The sequence below is a fragment of the Eumetopias jubatus genome, unplaced genomic scaffold (genome assembly GCF_037043125.1).
Source record: "Eumetopias jubatus isolate StellerSeaLion01/CBP00866 unplaced genomic scaffold, mEumJub1_p1.0 scaffold_5, whole genome shotgun sequence".
Taxonomy (NCBI): domain Eukaryota; kingdom Metazoa; phylum Chordata; class Mammalia; order Carnivora; family Otariidae; genus Eumetopias; species Eumetopias jubatus.
In genome coordinates this window covers 87,903,786-87,928,429 of record NW_028274811.1, presented here as the reverse complement: position 1 = coordinate 87,928,429, position 24,644 = coordinate 87,903,786, and the positions used below count along the sequence as shown (strand labels likewise).

Here is a 24,644-nt window from a genome sequence, read left to right as displayed (position 1 = left end):
TATCTCATGGTGATTTTATTTTGTATTTCCCTAATGACTAATGATGTTGAACATCTTTTCAAATGCTCATTTGCCATTTATCTGTCTTATGATCCAATCAATTATTCCACTTTTTTTTTTTTTTAAATTTCAAAAGAAATACAAGCACATGTCCAAAGACATGGATCCTTGCTATGGTCTGCACTGTGTTGCTCCAGATTTATATGTTGAAGCTCTGACCCCCAGTATGACTAAATTAAGGTTAAAAGAGGTCAGATGGGTGGGGCCTTGATACGATGGGTTTAGTGTCCTTACTCTGTAGGGCTCCTGCTAATTCCCACGCCTCCCAGTAAAGAGGAGGTCACGTGAGCCACAGTGGGCTCGCAGGCATCTATAAGCCAGGAAGAAAGGTTTTACCAGAAAGCAACCATGCTAGCACTCTGATCTTGGACTGCCAGCTTCCAGAACTATGAGAAAAGAAGTGCCTGTTGTGTAAGCCACCCAGTCTGTGGCATTTTGTTACGGCGGCCTGAGCTGACTTGTGCAGTCCTCAGAGCGGGATTTGTAATATTTGAATTATTTGTAACAGTAAAAAACTGGAAACCACAAAAATGAATGGATAAATAAGTTGTGGTATACACACATTAAGGAATACTGCTGAGCAATACAAATGAATGGACTGTTGGTATATACAACAACATGGACAAATCTCAGTTATGCCACGTGATACCGAGCAGACCAAGAAAAAAAGAGTTGTCACAATTATGCCATTTCTATTAAAGTCTAGGAAATGTAGACAATCTATAGAGACAGCAGATCTGTGGCTGCCTGGGAGATGAGGTGTGGTGAGGAAAGAGAAGGAAGAACTACAAAGGTACAGGAGGAAACTTTAGGGGGTGATGAATACGTTTATTAGCTTGATTGTAGTCGTGGTTTCATGGATACGTGTGTCAAATTTATCAAACTATATGCTTTAAATATATCCAGTTTACTGTATGCCAATTATAGTTCAATAAGGTGTTTGAAAAAACCCCAACAACCTGTGGAATCTTCCTATTATCTCTAGGAAACTCCAATTTTGTGTTAAATAGACTTTTTTTTTCTTTTCTCCAATCTCTGACAAAGAAATGGAAAAGAAAGTGCTTTACTAAGAAATGGCTGTCACAGGTATAGAAATTCTTGGCTTTGTACTTTCCCTTGTGAGGGACCTGGAACAGAATTCTTGCCCCCATCCCAAACCCTCAGCCTTTTCATTACCATTGGAGGTAAAACAAAAATAAAACAAAACAAAGTCAAAGGACATAAAACAAGTGTCAGTGAAACTCAAAACTGGGAAAGAAATGATTACACTTGCATTTTACCTTTTGTTTTTGCAAGCACAGGTGACCCTATTGGATATTGTGGTAAAGAATGAAAACCTGTTATGAAGCCTTTCAATCACATTTGGTAATTTATGTCAGGAACATTCTGTTACAGAAAAGCTTCCAGAAGTAAGGACGTTAAAATCCAGAATAATGTGTCAGCTCATGTCAGGCAAAACATTGACAACACAGCCCAAAATTGGACACAATTTGATTAGGAATTCAAAACCTGCTTCAATCTCACGGAAGCCTTGGAAGATACAATAGGGTTTGATTCTTAGCTTTAGGTAAAGTTCATACTAAACATGAGGGTTTATATCTATTGCACTTTGGGGACTGTGCTAATTCATGTTTGGATGGGCCTGAGATAACAGGAAAGGCGGAGTCTTAGAAGGTCCTTTGTGGCAAATGACTATGGAAGGAAACTTCCTCCAAAGTTGTAAATTGTTCATTTCCATTCTACTGTGTGGCAGACGCCAGTATTTTTTTTTCTTTAAAATTTTTTTAAGGTTTTAAGCAAATTTTGAGTTTTGACTACCTAGCTTATAAGTGGTAGAAGAGGGAACTCAAAACTATGAGATGCCAAAGCTCTTGCTCTTTCTGATACTCAATATGAGGTAGAGAAGTTTTCTGGGAGGCCTACCGTCAACCCTGCCCCACGTCCTCCCCGCCCTACGTCCTCCCCGGTGTCTGCTCTAACTTGTACTTGCATCAACTCGCTGCTGGTTCGCAGCTGGAGAGCACAGACTGCACCTGCTCCGAAGGCCAGGGAGCCCGGCCTCATCCGGCGCTCAGCCTCCGCTGCTTGTGCACGGACACGAGGACCCACCAGGGGTCACTGCAGCCTCAGAACTATTGTGCCCGCCAGTCCTGGACACGGCCCGTCGCGCTGAGGGCGTGGGACTGGGAGCGCCGAACGCCAGGGTCCGAGCAGAACTGCTCCCGGCCTTCCTGGAGCCAGCCTCCGGTCTCCCCGGGAAACGGACACGGCAAGCAGGGCCAGGGCTCGGGACAGCCAGGCGGCCAGGGTGCAGCGCACGGCTTCCCGTGCGGACCTGCTCGCACCTCGCCGTTCGTCCACCTCCGCTCCGCCTTCCGCCCTTAGCCGGGACCCCGCCCGGAAGGGGCGCCCGTTCCCGGCCTCTGGGCCCCCGCTCCGCTCCGGGGCTTTCTGCTGACGACGGGGCCCAGCCTAGCTGCACCTGGGCTGCTCCCGCCCGGGGCGCCGCCCCTCGCGCCGCCTAGAGAACTTTCCCGGGAGCCGCCGCGGCCTGCACGCCCAGGGCACACCCCCATCCGCCCGCCGGCGCATTCCCAGCTTGGGCTCCCGCTTCTCCGCCGGCCCGCGCGCCCGCAAGCCCTCTGACTCCCCGCTTCTCAGAATCTCCCGGAGGAGCAGCACTCCGCTGCCAGAGCAAGGCGTTCTCGGAGAGCGAGCTTGAACTTGGCCACACACAGCCCCCCATGATGAGTTCGAGGGTCCCCAGACGGGAGCCGCGCCCAGCCAAGAGCTGACTTGCCCTCGCCAGTGTTGGTAAGGAGCCCGCTGCCCTTCCCGACACTTTCGGGCTTCTGGGTGCCCGCGGGATGGGGTGGCGGAGGTAGCTGACTGACGACCCTCGCCACTGGCTCTGCAGTGGGACTGGGACGTCGTGGGTACCCCTGACACAAAGGAACAGCAGAGTGTTCCCCAATCGGCTGCGGGGTGGGGTCGGGGCTGGAAGTGGGAGCCCTCCGGGGAATCCGCAGGGAAGGGAGGCCGGGTGTCGCGGCCGCTCTCTGAGCGGGCGCAAGGCGGAGGGGGCTGCACAGCTCCCAGGGGTTTCCTCGCCTGGGGAGGGCCTGGAGCTCGCGTCCCTCCCTTTTCCTGTTTCTTGCCCCCATTGCCAGGCGACTTTTGTCGTCCCCAGGACTGCGGGAGGGGCCGCGGCGCCCCCGCCTTCGGAGGAGCCCGAGCCGCAGGATGCGCGGGGACGCGCCGCCGCCCTCCGCGCTCAGTTCCGCCGGCGCTTCCCCGGCGGCTCCCGGGCGCTGACTCCCCGGGCTTCTCCGCCCTCCTTACCTCCAGCTGGCGCCGGGCGGCTCGTCCGCGTGGCCCTGGACCCCGCCGGGAACCGGCCCTCTCGCCCTGGCCGCCGCGCGGACAATAAATTAATGCCTGGCGCTTGAGGGGAGGGGGCGGCTCGGCGCCTTGGTCGCGGCTTTCTCTCCTGGCTGGAGACGGCCACAGCCGACATGGGCTGCTTCTGCGCTGTTCCGGAAGAATTTTACTGCGAAGTTTTGCTTCTGAATGAATCCAAGTTAACCCTCACCACCCAGCAGCAGGGCATCAAGGTAGGCGCGGGCCGGGGGCGTGTCCCGGGGGGTCGGCAGCCGGGCAGGCTCGGGGGTCCGAGGCTTTGTCTGAGGGCTGTCACGGGTCTCGGCCGGCCACTGCTCTCTGCGAGCTGGGAAGGAGGCGCGGCTGCCCTGCGCTCAGGTAGAGTGTGGACGGGTCCGGGTGGATTCACTTTGAGTCCCTTCACATAAAGGGAAGTAAGTTTCTTGTCTCAAAGGGTAGTCCGCCAATCCACTCTCAGCCGCAGCCCACAGTCCTGCAACTGAGACCAAAACACTTCCCAGCACCAGTTTCCTCCAAAAGCATCTAAGGCCCCCGCAGCTCCAAAGAGGCACAGGATTGAATATACGGGCTGCATACAGTGTTGAAGGCACGATTTCCCTTGGCTTTGTTGAAGGCTTTTTTCTATTCGTGTCATTGGGGAAGTAACATATAGTTCACTCGCTGAAACACGTTTACTGGGTGACTGTGATTGTGTTGCCTGGGTTTGTAGTTGGGTAATGCTACGTTTGGACGGACAATAATTTCCAGTTCTACAAGCCAACTGGTTTTATCCCCACGTTTAAGTAAACATCTCTCAAAGAGACTCGGTAAATAACTTTGCTCCTGTTTGTAGGCCATTAAAATGCAATTACTGCTATTAACCTAGAGAACCTAAACAATCCACTTCCTTAATTTTAATGAGTTCTTATGTTTATGGTTGACAACCTGACGGACGCGCCTGCGCGCTTGTTTTGCTCTTGCTAACAACTAACTACCCAAAGGTGATCCGAATTCCGAACGTTTTGTTTTGTTTCTTTTTCTGCATATTTAAATCGCCGGAGCATTTTAAATAACCTTAGCAGCTAAGTCCAGTGAAGGGCTACCGCTCCTCCTTCCCACTATTGTCCCCCACCCTCCATCCCCGTGGAGCTGGCGGTCTGAGAATCAAGTTCAAGCTGCAGGTGTCCTAGTCTTGTATGGCATAAGTTAATCTCAATGGCGTAGGCCCTGGGCATTTCCTTGTGTGAATCAGTTTTTACACAGCTTTATTATGTACACTGAAGTAACTGTTCCTGGCCAAAAGCTGAAGCTCTGATGTCACCATTCCTGGTGTACAGAATTCTCATTTCACAGGTGTCAATCTTAAGCAGGAGATGGGGGTAAAAATGATCAGTTAAAGCCACAAGATAAAGTTAACCCTTTCTTCGGGAAATTGTTTAGAACATTGTTTCCAGGAATTATAAAACGCAAAAGTCAATCAGATTCTCATTTGGTGCTTCCCTTCAAGGCCAATAAAAGACTTCTGGAGGGGCGCCTGGGTGGCTCAGATGGTTAAGCGTCTCCCTTTGGCTCCAGTCATGATCCCGGGATTCCGGGATCCTGGGATCGAGCCTGGTGTTGGGCTCCTGGCTCAGCGGGGAGTCTGCTTCTCCCTCTCCCTCTGCCTCTCCCCCTGCTCATGCGCGCTCTCTCTCTCTGTATCTCTCTCTCTGTCTCTGTGTCTCAAATGAATAAATAAAATCTTTAAAAAAAAGACTCCTGGAAAAGTTTGTTTCATATTTTCATATTTTACATTTCCAGCTTTTCTTTATGTTCCCCCTCCCCCCATGAAATCAGGAAAAGAACTTTTCAAAAGGGTATAGCATTCTTTGGTGTACTGTGCAAATAGGCAAAAATCATAAAACATCATAAATTTTTGATAATACATAGATTCTCTTTGGCTTGGGGGAAAGAAACAATTAGAAAAAGATAACGGATGATCTGGTACTAAAACAACAAAGAAATCTTTCTGAAGTGCAGTCTGGAGTCATCTGGAGTGTGAGCTTCCTATTTAATCATGAAAGCCATACCCCTGTCAGCTGTGGAGCATGTACATTATTCTGTCAAGAGAGCAGCCAAGACTTGGGATCAAATGGAATAATTTTGTCAAAGAAACATGAATAAAAAATCCTGATCCATAATTACTTTTTATAACCTGATGGTGCTTATCTTGTTTTACAAATATGTTGAAAATTGGTGAGTGATTCAAAAGCAGTAGCAACTTTATAATGCTGTTATTTTGGATACATGCCATTTAACTAAACAATAATTTAAGCAGGCTTTTGTTGGAAGTAATCATTTTGCAACAGGCTTGGCCTGTTTCAGTGTCAAAAAAGCATGCCACAATTATTTTGATGACCATATGTGTAACACAGATGTTGTCTGCTGAAGTTAACCACATTATCTGTAACTACCAGGCTACCATTAAGTGCATGTGTTAAGCACCTATCTACTTGTGGTATGTACTAAATTAAACACATGTGTGTTTATAAATGGAATAATGTACGGACAGCATCTCACATGTGGATGGTATTGAGACATTGAATGGATATGTGTATGTTGTTATTCTGTACATATTTGACATTTTCTTTAACTCCTACTTTAGTTCGTAAATAAAATAGTAAACTAAAATGTAAATGAAATAGTCAATAGCTACTGTTATGGTGTTTTCCCCGGGATAGTACACTTGGTAACTTTTATGATCATTAATTAAAGTCAAAGTTAAGCATATGACATCAATTAGCCTATTTTACTCCTGAAATTAAAATAGAAAAATCTTTTTATTTTTCAAAAGTATTTCCTAACATTTTGAGATGACCCTTTTCCATATTCTATCTCAAATGAAATGAAGACAGTTAATTTTGCATTAAAATCATTCACTTATTTCATCTGTTCGTGGAAGGATGGATTTTACTGATTCCTAAGTAGTTACTTAAGAATTTGCTTGTATTACTGTCATAATAATGCACTGTGAGTTTAAAAAATTGTGAATTTAAGTAGAAGAAATGTGAGAGAAACTTGGTAAAACATTTTTTCTGTGTGCCATTTTGAAAAAACACTTTTTGGATTTGTTTAAGTACCAAATTACAAATTGAAGTTAATCATGAAGTGATTTTCTGCAACTTAGATCAAAGTCTTTCATCGACTAGAAAAAAAATTGATGTGTTTGCTCCCATGGAAAGCATTTCAGCCTGGAGACAATAGTTACACATCTTCTGTGTCAAGATGAATAGCATTTAAGTGGAAAATAATTTTCTGTTTTTAAAGAAATAAAACGCAATGTATTTGTATTCATACTAATGTTATATAGAAATTTGCTTCTTAACTTGCCTTAGAGGTAACCTTACCTTGACAAGTGGGAAGTCTTTCGCATGCGGTTCGCAGTTTGAGCCTTATCTAGGATTTAAGAACCCAAGTTTATATAAACCGAAAGCTGTTGGTTGTGTGTTGACCCCCACAATAGCTTTTAGCTGTTTGTTCTATGCTGCTATCTCTGTTGTTTGTTTAAGTAAGAATTTCTGCTGTGGTTGGTCTTTTGGTTTTTTGAGTAATGTTTGTTCAGGGAAAGTTTTGTTATGTCCTTTGTGGTTCTCTGTGCTGAGGGAGGTAGAGATCTTTTTTTCTCTGAGAAAGCAAAATTTGACTGTGGCTCAAACTACTTGTGTAAGTTGTCAAATGATTAGCAAAAGATTTTCAGGGGAAAAAATCAGAAGGTTTGATTATAAATATAGGCCTCAAAATGGCTGCTGCAAATATGAACTGGATTAATATTTTCGTTTCAGTGAGGTTTTAGTGCTCTGAGCAGTAATGTAATAAACACTGAGGTGCTTATTTTCCCTTGTTGTATTTGACTAAATTAATGAAACCAATATGACAGCAAGATGGAAATTCCATTAGCTTTCTTAAAAAGGCGTTATTGAGATATACAGTTCACACAATTGAAGTGTGCAATTTACCCATTAACTTCTAAATGAAGTTACTTCCTAATCATCCTGAGGTTTCTGAGGAAATATTGAGTCAGTTTTAATGCTTTGATCAGAAACTTCCTAGTAAACTAGAAAAACAGTCAGAAGGTAGGGACTTAAATTATTTGCATCTCACTTACCAAGAATTGTAATTTTCATTCCATTTGGACTGGTGAAGAAAACATCTAAGAAGACTGGGAACACAGTGACAAGCACCAGTCATGCACCAGACATGAAGCACCAGACATATGCTTCATAAGTCATACTAAATATATATGTGGCTACCCGTATCTTTTAATATCAGCCTCATAAGGTATAGAGTCAGGGACCTGTAAACATAGGTTGAAGCAAGAAATCGTACACCAACATGTCTGTCAATGTGAGGTTGGCCGTGGGTCTTGTGTAGTTGGTAAATTAGATGTGACTGGGATAGAAGTCCCCCTCACCAACACTGCATCTTGTTTTCTGAAATTCAAATAGGATTATTTGAAATTCAGTAGTATTATTGTGGCTGTTGAAGATGGACTGCTCCATAAATGCTCCTTCAAATATCTTTGTTTTTAAAACGATTCAAAGTATTTCCCAGCTTTATTAAGGTATAATTGACAAATGGAATTAGATTAAATTATACAGCATGGTTGATAGAACCTAAGTTGCAGCAGGCTTCCCACTATCCCTCCATGTGAGGTAATGAACACATCCATCACTTCACACAATTACTTTTTGTTGTTGTTGAGAATACGTGAGTTCTACTCTCTTAGCAAATTTCAGTTCTACAATACAGCCTTATCAAGATCCTCAAACTATAAATGTCCCCTCAATTTTATAAGAAGTTTTTTTTCCTTGAAAAAAATTATTTAAAAATACCATTTATCATTCATGGTTTGAAAGTGATTTAAAAGTAATTTAAGAGAAGCATTGTTGGTTACCTCCAGCAACTAAAGGCTGTCCTTCTCCAAGTGCTTATAATTTTTTTGGTTTTTGGTGCACTACACTTTTTTTTTTTTTTAGCCCTGTTAATATCATTGTTCTTGAATTCTGTAATGTTAAGCTGGAACTGACTTTGAACTGAACTTCAACTAATGCAGAGCTTTGAGGGGCACCTGGCTGGCTCAGTCAGAGGAGCATGTGACTCTTGATCTTGGTGTCATGAGTTCAAGCCCCACATTGGAAGTAGGGCTTACTGGAAAAAAAAATGCAGAGCTCTTTTTGCTTTTGAGCATGGGTGTTGTCTTAATCTATTTGGGCTACTATAACCCATACCATAAACTGGGTGGCTTATAAACAAGAGAAATTTATTTCTCATAGTTCTAGAAGCTGGAAATCTGAGATCAGGGTGCGAGCATGGTCAGGTGAGGGCCCTTTTCTGGGTGAAAAACTTCTTGTATCCTCCCATGGTGGAAGGGGCTATGGAGCTTTTTTGGTCCTCTTTTATGAGAACAATAATCCCAAAGGCACCAACTCCTACTACCTTGGGGGTTAAGGTTCCAACATATGAATTTTAGGGTCACACAAATATTCTGACTATAGCAGGGGATGATAAAGTTAAATCTAAATTATAGACAAAAGTCTAGACTCTTCTTTTGATTAGCCACATGGACAGTGGCTTGTTATTTTTATTAAGACACAAAGAAAATGCGATACTCTTCTTTGATGGTTTGTTTCAAGTTGTATCTGAGTAGGACTAAGCAGTTCTTTGTTGTGGGAGGTTTTCCTGTCCATTGGGGGATGACCATATTCCTAGCCTCTACACAGGGGATGCCAGTAGCACTTCTTGCCCAGTCGCGACATCTGAAAATATCCTAGATGTTGCCACCTGTCTCTGGCTGGGCAATACCCATAAATTCCCAACTTCATTGTTTGCGTTACAGCCTGCCTGATCTAACCTTACCTTTAGCAGTTCTGAGGGCCTACTCAGATGACTTGCTCTGCAGGCACACCGAAATGCTCAGTTTCCCAAATGTACCAGACTCGTGTGCCTTTATGCATTGATTCCCGCCGGATACCTTTCCCGAAGTACACACTCATCTGAGCCCATCCCTTAAGACTTGAATCAAGTGTCCTATTTGCCAGGAAGCCTTCAACCCAGGCTGACCAAGCAGTTAAGTGCTAGTCAGGGCTTCCCACACACCCTGTTCCAGCACTTCCTTGTTGCATTGCAAGCATTATTTCTGGACACATGTGTCTCCTTCAGGAGCCTGTGAGACCCTACCTGTGGTTCCCTAGCAGCTAGCGCCGTACGCTTCACCCAGTAGATGCTTATTAACTGTCATTTGAATAGAGGAACGGAAGGAGTGTTCCAGCTGGAACAGGCCACATTGAAAATCTTATGGATAATGAGGTTCTTTTGCCATTTTATTTCTACTAGAAAAGATCCTAGAATAAAGTAAACCTCACTGTGAAGAATCTGTTGCCAAGATACTCTAATTCTTACATTGATAATGGGTGGAAAATGAAATGGCGCAGTGGTCAGAGTGCACGCAGTCTGCCGAAGAGCTGATGAGCTGCTTATTTCAGAAAACACGAAGCACACCCTTTTTGTGTCCTAGAGGTCAGGATTAAGTCTTTCTCTGTCTCTTTATTTTTAAAAAGTGTAACTTTCCCCTTACAGCTTTAGAGTCTTTTGGAAGAAGGGCATGTTTCTAGAATGGATAATAGATCCTCACATAAGAGTTACTTTTTCTTCCTTGTCTCCTATTGTGAGTTGGTTTCACAGGGTGGGTTTACACCATCAGGGATCATCCATGTAATTTTTAATCTTGCCGTACCACCCATTTTACTCTTAAAGCTGCATAAACCTCACCTGACACTGCTCTAAGGCTTAATGGCAGAGAGAGTGTCAATAAGTAAATTTATTGGTTTTTTTTAATGACAAATGATGTTTTTCATTCCTATGCACAGGGTATTTTTCTGCAGGCCAGTTACAAACACAAGTCAGAGACTAGATTTACCATGCCCCTCCAGCTTCTCTGGGATTGACTGCTGTGGCTGAGCTTTGTCTCCAACATTTTAGCTGCAAAGTATAGTTCATACATAACGCTCCTCATCAGCCTGCTTTGGGTTGTGAAGAGTAACTGCCATTTTCTTCTGCATCACAAGACTTGTTTCTAAGTTTCATATATTAAAATTAACCAAGCATCTGTTACTACTTGTTTAGGTATAGCTTAGGCGTGCTAAGGTCAGGAACCAGCCAATTTGGTTTGTGACTCAAAAAGCCTGTGACTAGACTTTGGTGAGTCTCTTCCATTCTAAAAAATGTGGATTATATTCCTGTGCCCTCTGAGCCATGTATGTAGTTCCTGTTTTTTTAAGTGGAACGGCCACTGTTCCTTAATGCTGATTGTTAGCCCATGACTCTGTAACTGAACTCTTTGCTAGGAGATTTCCCAAAGGCTGAGATGGCTCCCCCACTGAAGACGTGAAAGGGCCTGGCAGTGGCTTCCAAATGTGTGAGAAGTTTGTTTTCAAGGATATTGACGTGCCAGGAGGAAGTTAGAATAAGAGAGTTGGTGGCAGGCAAGGAAAAGCAAGAAGTGCTGAGTGCTAGCCCCCATGGACAATAACCAAAAGGGCAGGTGGTGGGGGAGGAATTAGCTGACCGAGACCGATGAGGGAACCAAATGTAGCAACATATTGTTTAGAAATGACACATCTGAGCACATGAGAAAGCATAGTTAATAATGCCAGGGGTTCCCAACTTTGTGGGGATGGTGTCCCAGAAGTTGGGTAGAAAGTACCTTGTTCAGAAGAGAGCTTTTCCATACAGTGACACGAGTAACGGTCAGGTTCCTGAGCTAGCCCACAAAGACCTGTTTGAATTTTAAACCATTCAGGTCCCACCTTGGTCTTCATTCAGAGTTGAGTTTGACAGGCAGTCTTAGAGCCTCTGTCGCCTTAATTGTTACTCAGCAAATTGGTTTTTCTACACCATTCTCACTGTTCCCAACTTAGACCTGGCCCTCATGCGTCACACCTGAACCAGCCTTCTAACCTGGGTGCTGTGTGGTCACCTTCAGCCTCTCCCTTCTCCCCACCCCTGCCCGGTGTTCAAACCCTGCTCTGCCCTGTGACTGGCCAGGTCACTGACTCTTCCCTGGAACTAGTCTCCATTTCCTCATCTGTAAGCTGGGGGGCCTGTAGGATGACTGTAAGAATTTGAGAAAAAAATTTTAGGCACATAGGATCAAAATTTGCTCAATAAATGATAGTTACGTGTGATCTATTATTTGCTAATAAATTTCTTGCTGAATTCTGGTTTGTGATATCTTACCTCCCACTCCCGCTCAAAGTGATGCTGGCTCTCTAAGGGGTGTGGGCAGCCAGTCACTTACCCTCTTTGAGCCTGCTTCCTTATCTGTAAAATTAGGGTGAGGCTCTCCACCTTATTCTGAGGTACTGCATGTGAAACCCATTTTTTCTTATTGAACTGTCTTGGCACCATTATAAAAAATCAGTTGACAACTGGGGCACCTGGGTGGCTCAGTCGGTTAGGCATCTGCCTTCAGCTCAGGTCATGATCCCAGGGTCCTGGGGTTGAGCCCCACATCGGGCTCTCTGCTCGGCAGGGAGTCTGCTCCCCCCCTCTCCCGCTGCCCCTCCCCCCCACTTTTACACTCTGTCTCTCAAATAAAATCTTAAAATTGACAATAAATGTGAAGATTAGTTTCTGGATTGTCAATTCTATTCCATTGATCTACATGCCTATTTTTATGTGTCTTATTTATTTTTACTAGTTCCGTGGTAAGGTAGTAGGTGTTTGTCATTTAGCAAAGAAACACTCCCAGTTAACACAAGTTTGTCATGTGATATTTTTGAAAAAAATCCCGTAAACATCCTGGGGGCAGTAAAACATTGTTTTATCCACTGTCAGATCCTCATGAACCTAGAAGGGGGTCAGGCACATGGTGGTGCTCGGTAAGTATTTGTCACATCTGAAGGACTGAGAGAAGGATTGTTTTAGTGAAGTTGCCGCTAATGCTTTTATAGCTTGAAACTTTGGCTGAATATTTAGATTTCCAAAAACTATTCTGTTCAGCCTTTGACTATGGCTGTTTACATTGTGTATAAAGGACTTGCCTTTGATTCTTATATGCTCTTTCTGTAAATACTTAGTAGAGGGCTAGGAAAAAGATATTTGCATGTTTTATGGATAATCTTGTTAGTTTTGATAGGTGAAGTTGTAGCATGTTAGATAAGTTAATATTTAAATAGGCATGTGGTTTTTATCTATTCCCGATTTGTCCCGCGGAAGTGCGCGGCACAATGTTTCCCTCCTAGGAAAATGATGTAGATGGCTATAGGACCACTTCTGAACACTATCCCCCTCCCCAGGGCCTTCCTTTTAACCTTGAACTTGAGGATTCCTGGCAGGATTGCAGGTTCAAGTCTAGGAAGCATCTACGGCTGTATGGAATTGGACTAACACCGTCTATGACTAAGGACAATTGTAGCAAATCTTAGTGGTATTGAAACTGGTATCATGTAAACTTGACAATTTTGTCTGGATTGCACGATTTGAAAGTCGGTAGTATTCAAACCCTTGAGAAACCCCCATAGATATGCAGGCTATGGGCAGTTCCCCCAGTGAAGAAAATCTCAGGTGTCTAGGATCTGGATAATGCCATAGCAGGACAAAATCTTTCATACAAACTCATTTCTACTTGTCATTGCTTTTTCCTACCAGTCACTCATTCTTTTGCCATCTGATTCTCTGCGCCAAACCTGTGTGTGGTCACATGGCCTCACTTAATGCAGCCCCAAGATGCTGCCAGAACATGCGGCAGACACCAGGGGGAGGGTGTCGAAGAGAGGACGTGAATTACAGCAGCCTGGATTTCACTTATAATAGAGTTAGACCTGGCAGGGGCATTCAGAATTGTCTCACCCTGTCCTCTCATTCTGTAGGTGAGGGAATAGGGACCCAGGGGGCCAGAGCCCAACACAGAGTCCTTAGAACCCTATCTCTCGGTTTCCCATCTGGTCATTTTCTCAATGCTCATCCACCCCTGGTTTCTTGGCTGCATGCAAGAGAGGAAGGGCTGGGAGCTGATTATAAAGGAAGAGGTCAGAATTGATTGAAAATCACTTAGGTTTACTGCCAATCCCATCTCCTCCCGAACCCCTCTCTACCCTCCTTCCTCCTCCTTAAATTGAATCTTGATAGGTCTACGATCTTGGCCTGATTTCCTTCTGCAGTCTTGGAATGTGGATTTGTGGTACTCTTTTCAGGTAGATTATATGAGGGAGAGACCCTTTTGTCTCAAGGAATCTTATTTCTTTTCAGAGTGACACTTACCACGTTGCATTTTTATTTTTTGGCTTTAAAAGAAACGTTATTTATCTAAAAGGTCTGGAATTCTTCCTTGGTCTTTATTTTGTAAAGCTTTTACCCTGAGTTCTTACAGCTCTATTCTGAATATCTCTTCAGGAAAGAAAATTAAAAACTGATTAGTGACCCTTCTTCCTGCCCGAGGGAGGGTGCGAGGGAGGAGAGCAGAAAGGTAAAATTGCTCTTTCGTTGAAAGGTTTCAGATGGGCCAATCATCAGGAGGCTAATAGATCTTTTCCCTTGATAACGGTTATTTCATGTGTCTGCAGCTGTTTACAAGGGCACTTGGAGGATGTGCAAATTTTCCAGAATTCATCAGAGATCCAGGACCCCCCCTTTTTTTTTCCTTTCAGACACTGTTTTTGCATCATGTTCTGGGGCAATTATTTGAAGATAAATAGATTTTGAGTGTGAGGGTATATGGGGGTCTGGACCACTACCGTGTATCTGTAATTGTTGGTATGGCTTTGTGAACTCAATTCTACAAGAATTTATTCAGAGCTTGTTGTGTACCCAGTAGCGTCCACAATTTGTGGTGGTGAGGATAAAATAGAGGGAGGACTCTTGCCCGTAAGAAGTTTAACTTTGAGGTGGAAAGCTGAATATTAACTTATAAAACAATAGACCCAAGACAAGACAATTTATAACCAAGTATTGAGTTATGTGGTGGAGATTCTAAGAGGTAAAGAAAATTGTTATAAGAAATTATGTTTCTTATATGCCAAGTTGGGATTAATCAGAAAAGGTGTTTTTAGAAAAAGTGAACACAGTGCCTTATCAGAAACTCTTGGGGCCAGGTGTGTTTCAAGATTTGTAATTTTTCAGATTCCAGCAAGGTAATACGGTATATATACCATGCGTTATGCATCATCCCTGGCCAGGTCTGCAGTGGTACGTCATAAAACATCTGTGCAGCTCGTCATCTGGATATTCACAACAAGTGTATGTGTGTGTAGGGGGCTCCGTAGAGACTATAAGTATTCTTATGCCAGTGGATAACAGGTTTTGTCCCTGTATTGGTGATCTATTGCCGTGTGGCATGTTCTATCCAAAAGTTAGCAGCTTAAAGAACAAACATGTATCACCTACAGATTCTGTGGATCTGGAATCCAGGAGCAGCTTAGCTGGATGATTCTGGTTCAGGGTCTCTCATGAGGTTGTACTCAAGCTGTGAGTGAGGCATCAATCATCTCGGGTGGTGGAGCTGTTTCCAAGCTCACTCACGAGCACGTGGCAGCCCTTGGCTGCTCACCACACAGGCTCCTGAGTGTTCTTACAGCGTGGTGGCTGACTTCCCTACAAAGCAAGTGGTCGTAGAGAGAGAGAAGGCCCAGGATAGAAGCCACAGTCTTTTTAACATCCTCTTCTGCGATATTTTGTTGGTCACACCGGCCCACCTTGGTCTGAGAGGGGACTATATAAGAGTGTGAGTATTGTGAGGCAGGGGTCACTGGGAGCCATCTTGAAGGTGGGACTGCTGTAGTCATCAACCGAGTTTTGGCATCCAACTTAAGATAAAACTCAGAGTTGTCATATCTTCTTGGGTGTTGGATTGTGGAAGAGTGTGGACTTATATAGACTTTGGTCTCCTCAAAGTGATGATGTGTGAGGATGGACTGCACCTCTGAAGCCAGTCCAGGGTGACAAGGTAGCGTGAACACAGAGGAATGAATTTGGTGGAGGAAGAGGAGTGTCTGAGAATACTCAGACTCAGTCTACTGTGTGCCAGGCACTGCACTCGGTGCTGGGGATGAAAGGGGGAATTAAACATAATTGTAACCATCTGGAACTAGACGTATGCTTTGAGAAATCTAGAATTTTACTTTGAGAAATAATCAGTGCTTGATGAAAAAACTTGTGTTGAGTGTCTAGAATAAAAAAAAAGGCAGCCTGTGTCGTGGGAGATGGAGAGAATACAGACTCAGAAAATCTGGATTCCTGTTCCAGCTCTTTTCATTTCCTGGCTTGGAGAAGTCAGTGTTTTGGAGCCTTACTTTTTCATTTGTAAAATTAAAATGATGCCATGTTATTACATCAATATCACAGGCATTGTGAGGCTCAAAGGAGATAATGGCTGAAAAAAACTTGGAAAATCCTGAAGTGCTATGGAGTGTTAATAATTATTATCTTGTGGCTCTAACATTTACTAACTAGTGACCTTTGGCAAGTTATTTAACTCTGTACTTCAGTTTCATCATCAGTGAAATGAAGATAATAATACCACCCGCTTCATAGTTGGCTATGGGGTCTGAATGAAATAATACATGTAAGAGCTCAGAATAGTGCCTAGCGTATAACATGAAAGATACCCAATAAATATTAGCTGTTAGTGTTATGTAGCCATACAGAGCAAAACCTAATGGGAGATTAAAAAGAAGTGAAATGATGACTTAGAATGTTTTTAGACAGTTCTAAACAATGAGCCAAATTACAGTTTCCCTGAAAAGGCTTTTTTAATTATTATTATTATATGTATCTGCATTTACTGACTAGAAAACTGATTTATTGGGTTGGACAGAGATCATTTTGAAAACAACTACCAGCTAGCTTCCTCCCCACCTCCTCTCTCTTTTTGATGTTGACCTTCGTATGCAGCTTTTCAGACTTTTGAAGGTCAGAGCTGAAAATAAATCCCTTTGCATTAATGGTAATGTAGTAGTCCCTTTGCCTGCCCAAGCATAAAGAGGTAAGTTCAGTTTAGATAATCTTGATCAGTTGATGAAGATGGGTTTCAAAAATGAAGCTTTGGTTTGGAAATATGGCGGGATTTACTCATTAAAATTCCCTTTAGGACTAAAATTATGAGTCAAAACTGAAGACTTGCAATTTTTTGGTTAATTTCAGTGATGCTGCTGCTGAGTTTATTAGGATTTAGCTTTTGTAAGAATCTGAATTAACTTATTTTGAGGATCATGAGACCTTCAACAAATCATTATTTTCTAGAATCTTTTGTCCCAGAGACCCTGAAGAACTTTCCCTTAGACTGCCTTTAAGCCATTACATGCACCCAGGAGAGAAGGCTGTGACAATGTCATGGAAACATTGGTATTGACACAGTCATGACACCAAGTTCCAGAGCACGGCCGTAAAGGACACTAGACCCTAGGCTTACAGCAGATCAGTCCCCTTAGGTCACAAATATCCTGTGAATCATGGTGAAGAAACTTGGGCACCTTGTGTATTTATAGGTTGAAAATCCTTGAGTTTTCCTACTTCTGCTTGAAAATGCTGAGCCACGTGTGTGCACATGCGCACATATACATCCGCCAGAAGGAAAAAGGTAAGTGACCTAATGTTGAAGTACAATTTTAATTTTTGGGTCCCCTGTGTTTGAGCAGTGTTGATGTCCTGAAACATATATATTTTTTTAAAGTATGACGATCAGGGCTACTGAAAACAGGTGTGCATATTCAAAAGGGTGTACCTTGCTTTAGTCAAAAAACGATTTTTCTGAAAACTTACATTGTAAATTCATGTTTTAAAACGCTTCCCATCTGGTGTCATTGAAAAGTTGAAAACGACATAAAGATTTTTTTCCCTCTAGGGAGAGGGTGGTGATTTTATGTGCTAAATTGCTTACAGTTTCCTGGGTTTTCCATGGGCTTTTTCCCCTGGCCACCGTCACTGCTGAGCTGACCAAAGCCCTGTTCCCAGCAAGGAGTGCTGTTGTTTTCAGTACAAAGGGGCAGGTAGACATAACTCCTGTTTGGTTTTACTAGTATATGTTCCCACCTTTGTCCTCATATGGTTAGATAATTTTGTGCTTTCTGCCTGAGGTTGGGGTAGCAAAGTGACAACAAAATGCACCACATCCCCTCATGCTTAATAAATTCTGCTGCTTTGAGTGGAATCCATGGCTTATTAGACAGGCTGAGTTGTTAGTTTTCTAAGCGTGTTCAACCAAAAATGAGCTCAGATGGCTTAAGCTGACTGGCGTATTTTGAGTCTTGTTGCATGTATTTGTCAAAGAGTTTGGCTCTCATTTTGGCTGATCTCTTCTCCATGGAAGATTCATTGACACTTCTTGGGTCAGTTTAGCTGTTTTTCTTGTGTTCAATTCCTGGTGCAGAGAAAGGAATAAGAGCCAGTAAGAACCCAAATAGTTGGAAACATCTGTAATTTTTTATAATGCTTACTAATAGATTTTATACTTCCCCTTAAATTAAAACTTTTGGGCTGAGAATGTAGCATATACAATCCACACGTACATTCGCTAGTACATGATTCTGGTATTTCTGGTTGTGGCAGTGCACAGAGGGGTAACATTTAAAAAAAATTCTTCAAAATTAATGAGATAGCCTTGACTGAGAAATTGTTTCCTCTTATGCAGGAATGTTTGTTCTTAACTGAGTAAAGGATGGGAAAGGATCCTGCAGATCCTGGGTACTGAGTATGTTAAATGCATTTTTGATACAAGCATTTGAACATTAGAATAAATAGCCCAGTTTCCTTCTAGCTCTGAAAGTCTGATGGGTTGTGTCTGGAGTGGCTGTGGTAACAGGTGCTAGTTTTCAAGCCTGGAGATTGTGTCTGTGGATTATCTAGTCTGGAGCTACAATCAACTTTTCATTACTCAGGCTTCACAGATTACTGTTGCTTTTTCAGTTCTCCTCCTAGAGTGGACAGGTGCCAGGAAAATCAATTAAATTTCTTGTTTTCAACAATTTGGATGACTGATTTGGTAGGGTAAGGAGAATGAAGCAGTTTGTTTTTTTCTCAGACTCATGAACATTTACATTTTTTAATTCCTTTTTTTCTGGATTTTATTATTTTCTTCTTTAAGGCTGCTTCATAGAGTAAGACCATATACAGTTAAAGATTGCCCATAAGAAAATGTGAGCCAGTCACTTCAATGGACGTTTTAACAGTACTTACAATGTACCCAGATGTTTTCTATCTTCCGTAATGTCTGACACCTAGTGGTGTCCAGTAAAGGCTAATAACTTTCCTTTCCAGCCAGTTGTGGGGGATACAGAATGCACATACGTAAATTAAACCTAGACAAGGACTGGAAGTGTGATGTTGCTGTGGGAAGCATGGTCTCGTGGAAAAGTGTGTCTCGAATTTTACTTGTAAGGCTAAGTGTACTTTAGATGCACAGAAAGTGGGGGTTGCCCAGTGGAACTCCTGAGACAGTGAGGAGCCTGGCTGACCCTGGAGGCAAAAGGGAAAATCACATTGCATCCAGTTGGTTTTATTCGATAAGGGAAGAACCTGAAAACGGTGAAGAGGAGTGAAGACCTGGCGTGTGATGAGTCAAAACAGGAGAGTCCTGGCAGGATTTTAGGAAGGTGGTGAGCTGGCAGGTCACTACCACTACAGGTGGGATTGCAGTTGGGGGCGGCGGGGGGAAACCTGGGGTCTGGGAAGGCAGTAGTGGTGAGGTGATGAGAGCTGGGCTGTGACCTTGGAGTGGAGTAGAAAAAAAACTACATAATTTTGGACATTCATTGAACAAATATATTTTGAGAAACTTCTAGGCATCAGGCACTGGAAGCCTGGAGCTGCCAGCTTAGTGGGAGTAGGAGTGTGAGTGCACAGGTCTGGGGAGGAAATGGTGGTGGTGATATGAGACCGTGCCACAGGGACTCTGATGGAAAGAGAGGGAAGCTTTCCTGAGGAAGTCCTATTCGGGTTAAATGGTGGTGATGTGGGGGTGGAAGTTCTAGGCAGCAGAACTGGAGCAGAGATGGTAAGAACCCTGTATGTTTGGAGTGCAGTCTGGGGAGAAGTGAAATTGCTGGTGGTATGTTCCCACCATAAGTGAGGGAGGGTCTAGAGGGGAATGTTGGTGGAAGCTGGTGGTTTAGAAGGTTCGATTTGAGTGGGGGTTGGGAGTACCTGGTGGGGGAGATGGGAAGATGATGGATTAAGAATTTGTTGCTTCTGTCCTCTCTGTATACCCAGCTGCCTCTAGGTGGGACCTGCCTACCAAGGCTCATTCCCTAGAATGGCTGATTTGCCTAATTATGACTCTATCTTTAGCTGGTGCCTTGTTGAATGTGACTTACCTGAGATCAAAATCACCGCAGTTTTACTTAAGAGTGCTCATTAAAGGGTGTCCATTTTCTAAAGAAACATGCCTTCAAAATAATATGGTTTTGTTTTGGTTGGCTGCTTTTAAGCATGAAAGGCGTCAGGTTTATCTTTTTAAGAGAATTCTTAAAAGACAATAAAATGATTGATCTTAAGTATTCTGAGTTCTATGACTTAAGATTCATGAAGTTGTCAGAAAGAAGGTCTATTTGTTTCTCAAACACACAGCCCATTTCTGCCTTGGGGCCTCAGCACCTGCTGTTTCTTCTGCCTGGAATGCTCTTCTCCCAGAATTCCCCATGGCTTGCCCTTACCCCTTCAGGTCTCTGCTCAAATGTCTCCTTTCTGAGGCCTTCCCTCACCCTTTGAACTCACTTCCCCTAAGTCTTTTCTGTTCTGTTTTTCTTCATCATACCTACCATCTTTTACCATACTGTATAATTTACTTACTGGTTTTGGTTGTTGCCTGTCTTCTCCACTAGAGTGTATGCTTTGTGAGGGCAGGGTTTTTTTGGTTTTTTTTTTTTTTTAGGATTTGTCCAGAGGTCTCCTCAACACCTGCTACAATGTCTGGCACGTAGTGGGCTTGCAGTAAATATTTATTGAATGAACATCTGTTTTTATTTATTTTTTTAAAGATTTTATTTATTTATTTGACAGAGAGAGACACAGTGAGAGAGGGACCGCAAGCAGGGAGAGAGGGAGAGGGAGAAGAGGCTTCCCAGTGAGCAGGGAGCCCGACGCGGGGCTCGATCCCAGGACCCTGGGATCACGACCTGAGCCGAAGGCAGACGCTAAACAACTGAGCCACCCAGGCACCTCGAACATCTGTTTTTAATATGGGCTAACTTCATTTTTCTGACTGGCTCCAATCAAGGTGTACTGTTATGTCTCCTCCTTTTTTCTTTTCCCTTTTTTTTTTCTTCAAGGATAGGTTCCCGTTAGCTTCTTTCTTCTAGAAAACATCCTGACAGTGGAAGGTGGGGTGGGGGAGGTCTCTGAGGCACTGGATGAGCCAGACACCTTGAAGCCCATACTTTAAAGTCCATATATATTTCACTCAGAACATAAGAACTTAAATCAACAGTTTGATTTTATGAACACACACACAGGTTAGTTGATCTGATTTCTAAGTCTATGGTAAAGACAGGTGTACTGGAAGGACTGTACATGAAAAAAAGCCCAACTTCTAAAAATGCATTTATTATGGGGCCATTAATTATAGAGGCTGATAGACCTTCCCTCTTATTAACTCCTGAGGACAGAAATTGGGCAGCCTTAGGAAAAAGAAAGGAAAACCATTTGTTTATAAAAGGATTCCTCTTTTGTCTTCCCACATTGGAAAAAAAGTTTGATTTTTTTCATACTGAATAATTATCCCTATACAGTGAATGGGTTAGACTATATAATCTCTAGAACCAGCTTCCATTTTGAAAGCTGTATGATCCTGTTCTGTCTAAATATTCTGCTCTGGCCAGTTTGTTTTTTTATACCATTGTATGAATATGACATGTGCATTCCTCAGCTTAGTGGCTTAGCTTACTTTTTCTCCAGCCTGAGTGTTCGAGAAACAGGATTTCTATATCCAAATGCCTGTTGATTTTTGAGGCTCTTGTTTTATAGAGCCAAATACTTTTTTTAGATATGCTGCTCTGTAGACTAATGGTTCATGCTTTGGTTATTGAGTTAGGAGAGCTTTGGTCAAATCCTCTATCTGCCACTTACCAGCCATGATGAGGGCTTACTTAATCTCAGTTCCTTCATTTCTTTCCTGCCTTCCTTATACAGTCATTATGAAGATTAATTGAGATACTGTGTGAGATAATAAAATGTTTGTTGTTTGAAGCCAGTAAGTTTTGGGGTAATTTGTTACACAGCAGTAGGGCCCCATACTTGTCCTCTCGTGTCCCATACATAGATGTCCGATATTATTTAAAACTGAAATAAAAACTCAATATGACTTTCTAAAACACCAAGTGTGTATCTGGAAGAAACTGCTTATTGAGGCAATATAGTAAAAATAAGAAAATAATAGACAATATATAAAAGTGTGAAATGATTTTTCTAACAGCGGCATTTTTTCATGTTGTTTCAACATTGAGAGGGGCAGAATTCATTTATCAGAGCTTAGCTACAAGGTTTGGAGTCAGATGGACCTAGTTTTGCATCTTGACCCGATCCTCTCCTTACTGTGTAAAACTAACTGGACTGCCAGCTTAGCCTCTGAGTTTCCTTCAGTGTCCTCCTCTGTGAAGCAGTGGTGGTTTAACACCTACCAATTCTAGCAGTGTTCTGAGGATCAAATGTGATCATATTTATGGCATTAAGTGCTTATCACACAATGTCAGTATTATTAAGTTTTTTAAAAAAATTTTTATTTAAATTCAATTAAACATGTATCGTTACTAGTAACCCTGAGTTTGTTCCCTAGAGTTAAGAGTCACTTATGGTTTTCCTCCCTCTGTTTTCATCTTATTTTCCCTTCCCTTCCCCTGTGTTCATCTCTTTTGTTTCTTAAATTCCACATATGAATGAAATCATATGGTATTTGTCTTTCTCTGACTGACTTATTTCACTTAGCATAATACCCTCTACTTCCATCCACGCCATTGCAAATGACAGGGTTTCATTCTTTTTGATGGCTGAGCAATATTCCACCATGCGTGCACGCGTGCGCGCGCGTGTGTGTGTGACATCTTCTTTATCCATTCATCTGTCAATGGACATCTGGGCTCTTTCCATATTTTAGCTATTGTGGACATTGCTGCTATGAACATTAGGGTGCATGTGCCCCTTCAAATCACTAAGTTTGTGTCCTTTGGATAAATCCCTAGCAGTGCAGTTGCTGAGTCATAGGGTAGTTCTATTTTCAACTTTTTGAGGAACCTCCATACTGTTTTCCAGAGTGGCTGCACCAGCTTGCATTCCCACCAACAGTGTAGGAGGGTTCCCCTTTCTCTGTATCCTCACCAACATCTGTTGTTTCTTGAGTTGTTCATTTTAGCCATTCTGACTGGTGTGAGGTGGTATCTCATTGTGGTTTTGATTTGTATTTCCCTGATGCTGAGTGATGTTGAGCATTTTTTCATGTGTCTCTTGGCCATTTGTATGTCTTTTTTTGAGAAATTTCTGTTTATGTTTTCTGCCCATTTCTTGACTGGATTTTTTGTTTTTTTGGGTTTTGAGTTTGATAGGTTCTTTATAGATTTTGGATACTAGCCCTTTATCTGATAAGACTTTTGCAAATATCTTCTCCCATTCTGCAGGTTATCTTTAGTTTTGTTGACTGTTTCCTTTGCTGTGCAAAAGCTTTTTATCTTGATGAAGTCCCAATAGCTCATTTTTGCCCTTGTTTCCCTTGCCTTTGGAGACGTGTCTGGCAAGAAGTTGCTGTGGCCAATGTCAAAGAGGTTGCTGCCTCTGTTCTCTTCTAGGATTTTGATGGATTCCTGTCTCACATTAGATCTTTCATCCATTTTGAGTTTACTTTTGTGTATGGTGTAAGACAGTGGTCCAGGTTCATTCTTCTCCATGTGACCGTCCAATTTTCCCAGCACCATATGTTGAAGAGACTGTCTTTTTTACCACTGGATGTTCTTTCCTGTTTTGTTGAAGATTAGTTGACCATAGAGTTGAGGGTCCATTTCTGGGTTCTCTATTCTGTTCCATTTGTTAGGTTTTTAAAAGTGCTTTAAAAATACCAATACAAATCTGATTTAATATAGGGAAATAACAAGTTTGAACAAAATCGGTTTCTCATATTAGAAAATGTTATAACTTTGACTTTTAAATTACTGTACTTTATTTTATCCCCCCCGCCCCTTGTGCTCTGAACCTCCTGCTAAGCCCCAGACTTTTTTTTTTCCATGTCCAACAGTTCTCTTCTGGGGTACGAAGTTACTTCGGTATAAGTTTACAGCTCATTAAATTAAAGAACCAACTGCTTCAGAGGCCCACACACCAATAATTTACTCTTAAGTGTGTGTGTACATTTGAGAACATCTAGCAAGGGGCTAAAAAGGGAAGAATAATGGGCCTGGAGACTCCCCAAGCTGTCTCGGGAGCCCCCTAACTGGCAGTGTTCCACACTCCTGCTCTCTTTTCTGGTCTGAGCATGATGCTTTTTGCATATTAAAGATGGCTGCTCTCCATAGCACCTAACGCTGCAGAGCTAGAGCACAGGGAGAAATGAGCTCTGGAGCAGACCCTGCACACATTAATTGACCGGGTAGATGGGAAGCTGGACCGGGTGTTTGAGAGAGGTGCGGCACGGAGCAGCGACTTCTGTGAGGACAGCCTGTGGCCTTGAGCTTTCTCTGTTCATTGCTGTATGTTGCTCACCCTGCCTTCTCTTTCCCTTTCCTTCAGGCTAGTGGTGCTGACCCCTGAATGCACAGTGCGGTCACCTGGGGGAGCTTTGAAACCAACCAAAGGTTCTGATTCAAGTGGTTTGGGTGGGATCTGAGCTTGGATAAAGTTAAAAAACCTCCCGCAGGTGATTCAGCTGTACCCCAGGACCTGAGAGCCAGGAACCCAAGCCAGGTGGGTTGGCAGATCTCTGCTTCCAGAGTTAGCCTTTCCAGGCTCCTTCCCTACACTTCACCTCCCTTAAATCTGTGTATTTAAGCCTTGACTTTGGCATCAGATGTGCACTGCACTTTTAAACTACCGTCTTCAACTGCTTGTCCTTTTAATATGGTCGGAAGGAAGGAGATTTATTTTTGCGAGAATTCGCAGGCTGTCACCAGATACAGTAAGGGTAAGTTGTTAGTTTGCTGCCCTGTTGAGTTTTGAATTAATTTAATGATCTGTGAATTTCTGCTAAAACAATTTGA

The 24,644-nt window shown here is 42.9% G+C and overlaps 1 protein-coding gene across 1 annotated transcript in view; it reads left to right on the top strand.

Moving 5' to 3' along the window:
• The first annotated feature begins 2,674 nt into the window (after positions 1-2,674).
• The window catches only part of EPB41L4A (erythrocyte membrane protein band 4.1 like 4A), a 242,192-nt gene continuing 220,222 nt past the window's right edge, over positions 2,675-24,644 (top strand). Inside the window, exons 1-2 of the mRNA XM_028102759.2 lie at positions 2,675-2,874; positions 3,251-3,674. Of these exons, the coding sequence (XP_027958560.1) occupies positions 3,576-3,674 (99 nt within the window). The 5' untranslated portion in view covers positions 2,675-2,874; positions 3,251-3,575. The remainder of the gene's footprint in view (positions 2,875-3,250; positions 3,675-24,644) is intronic.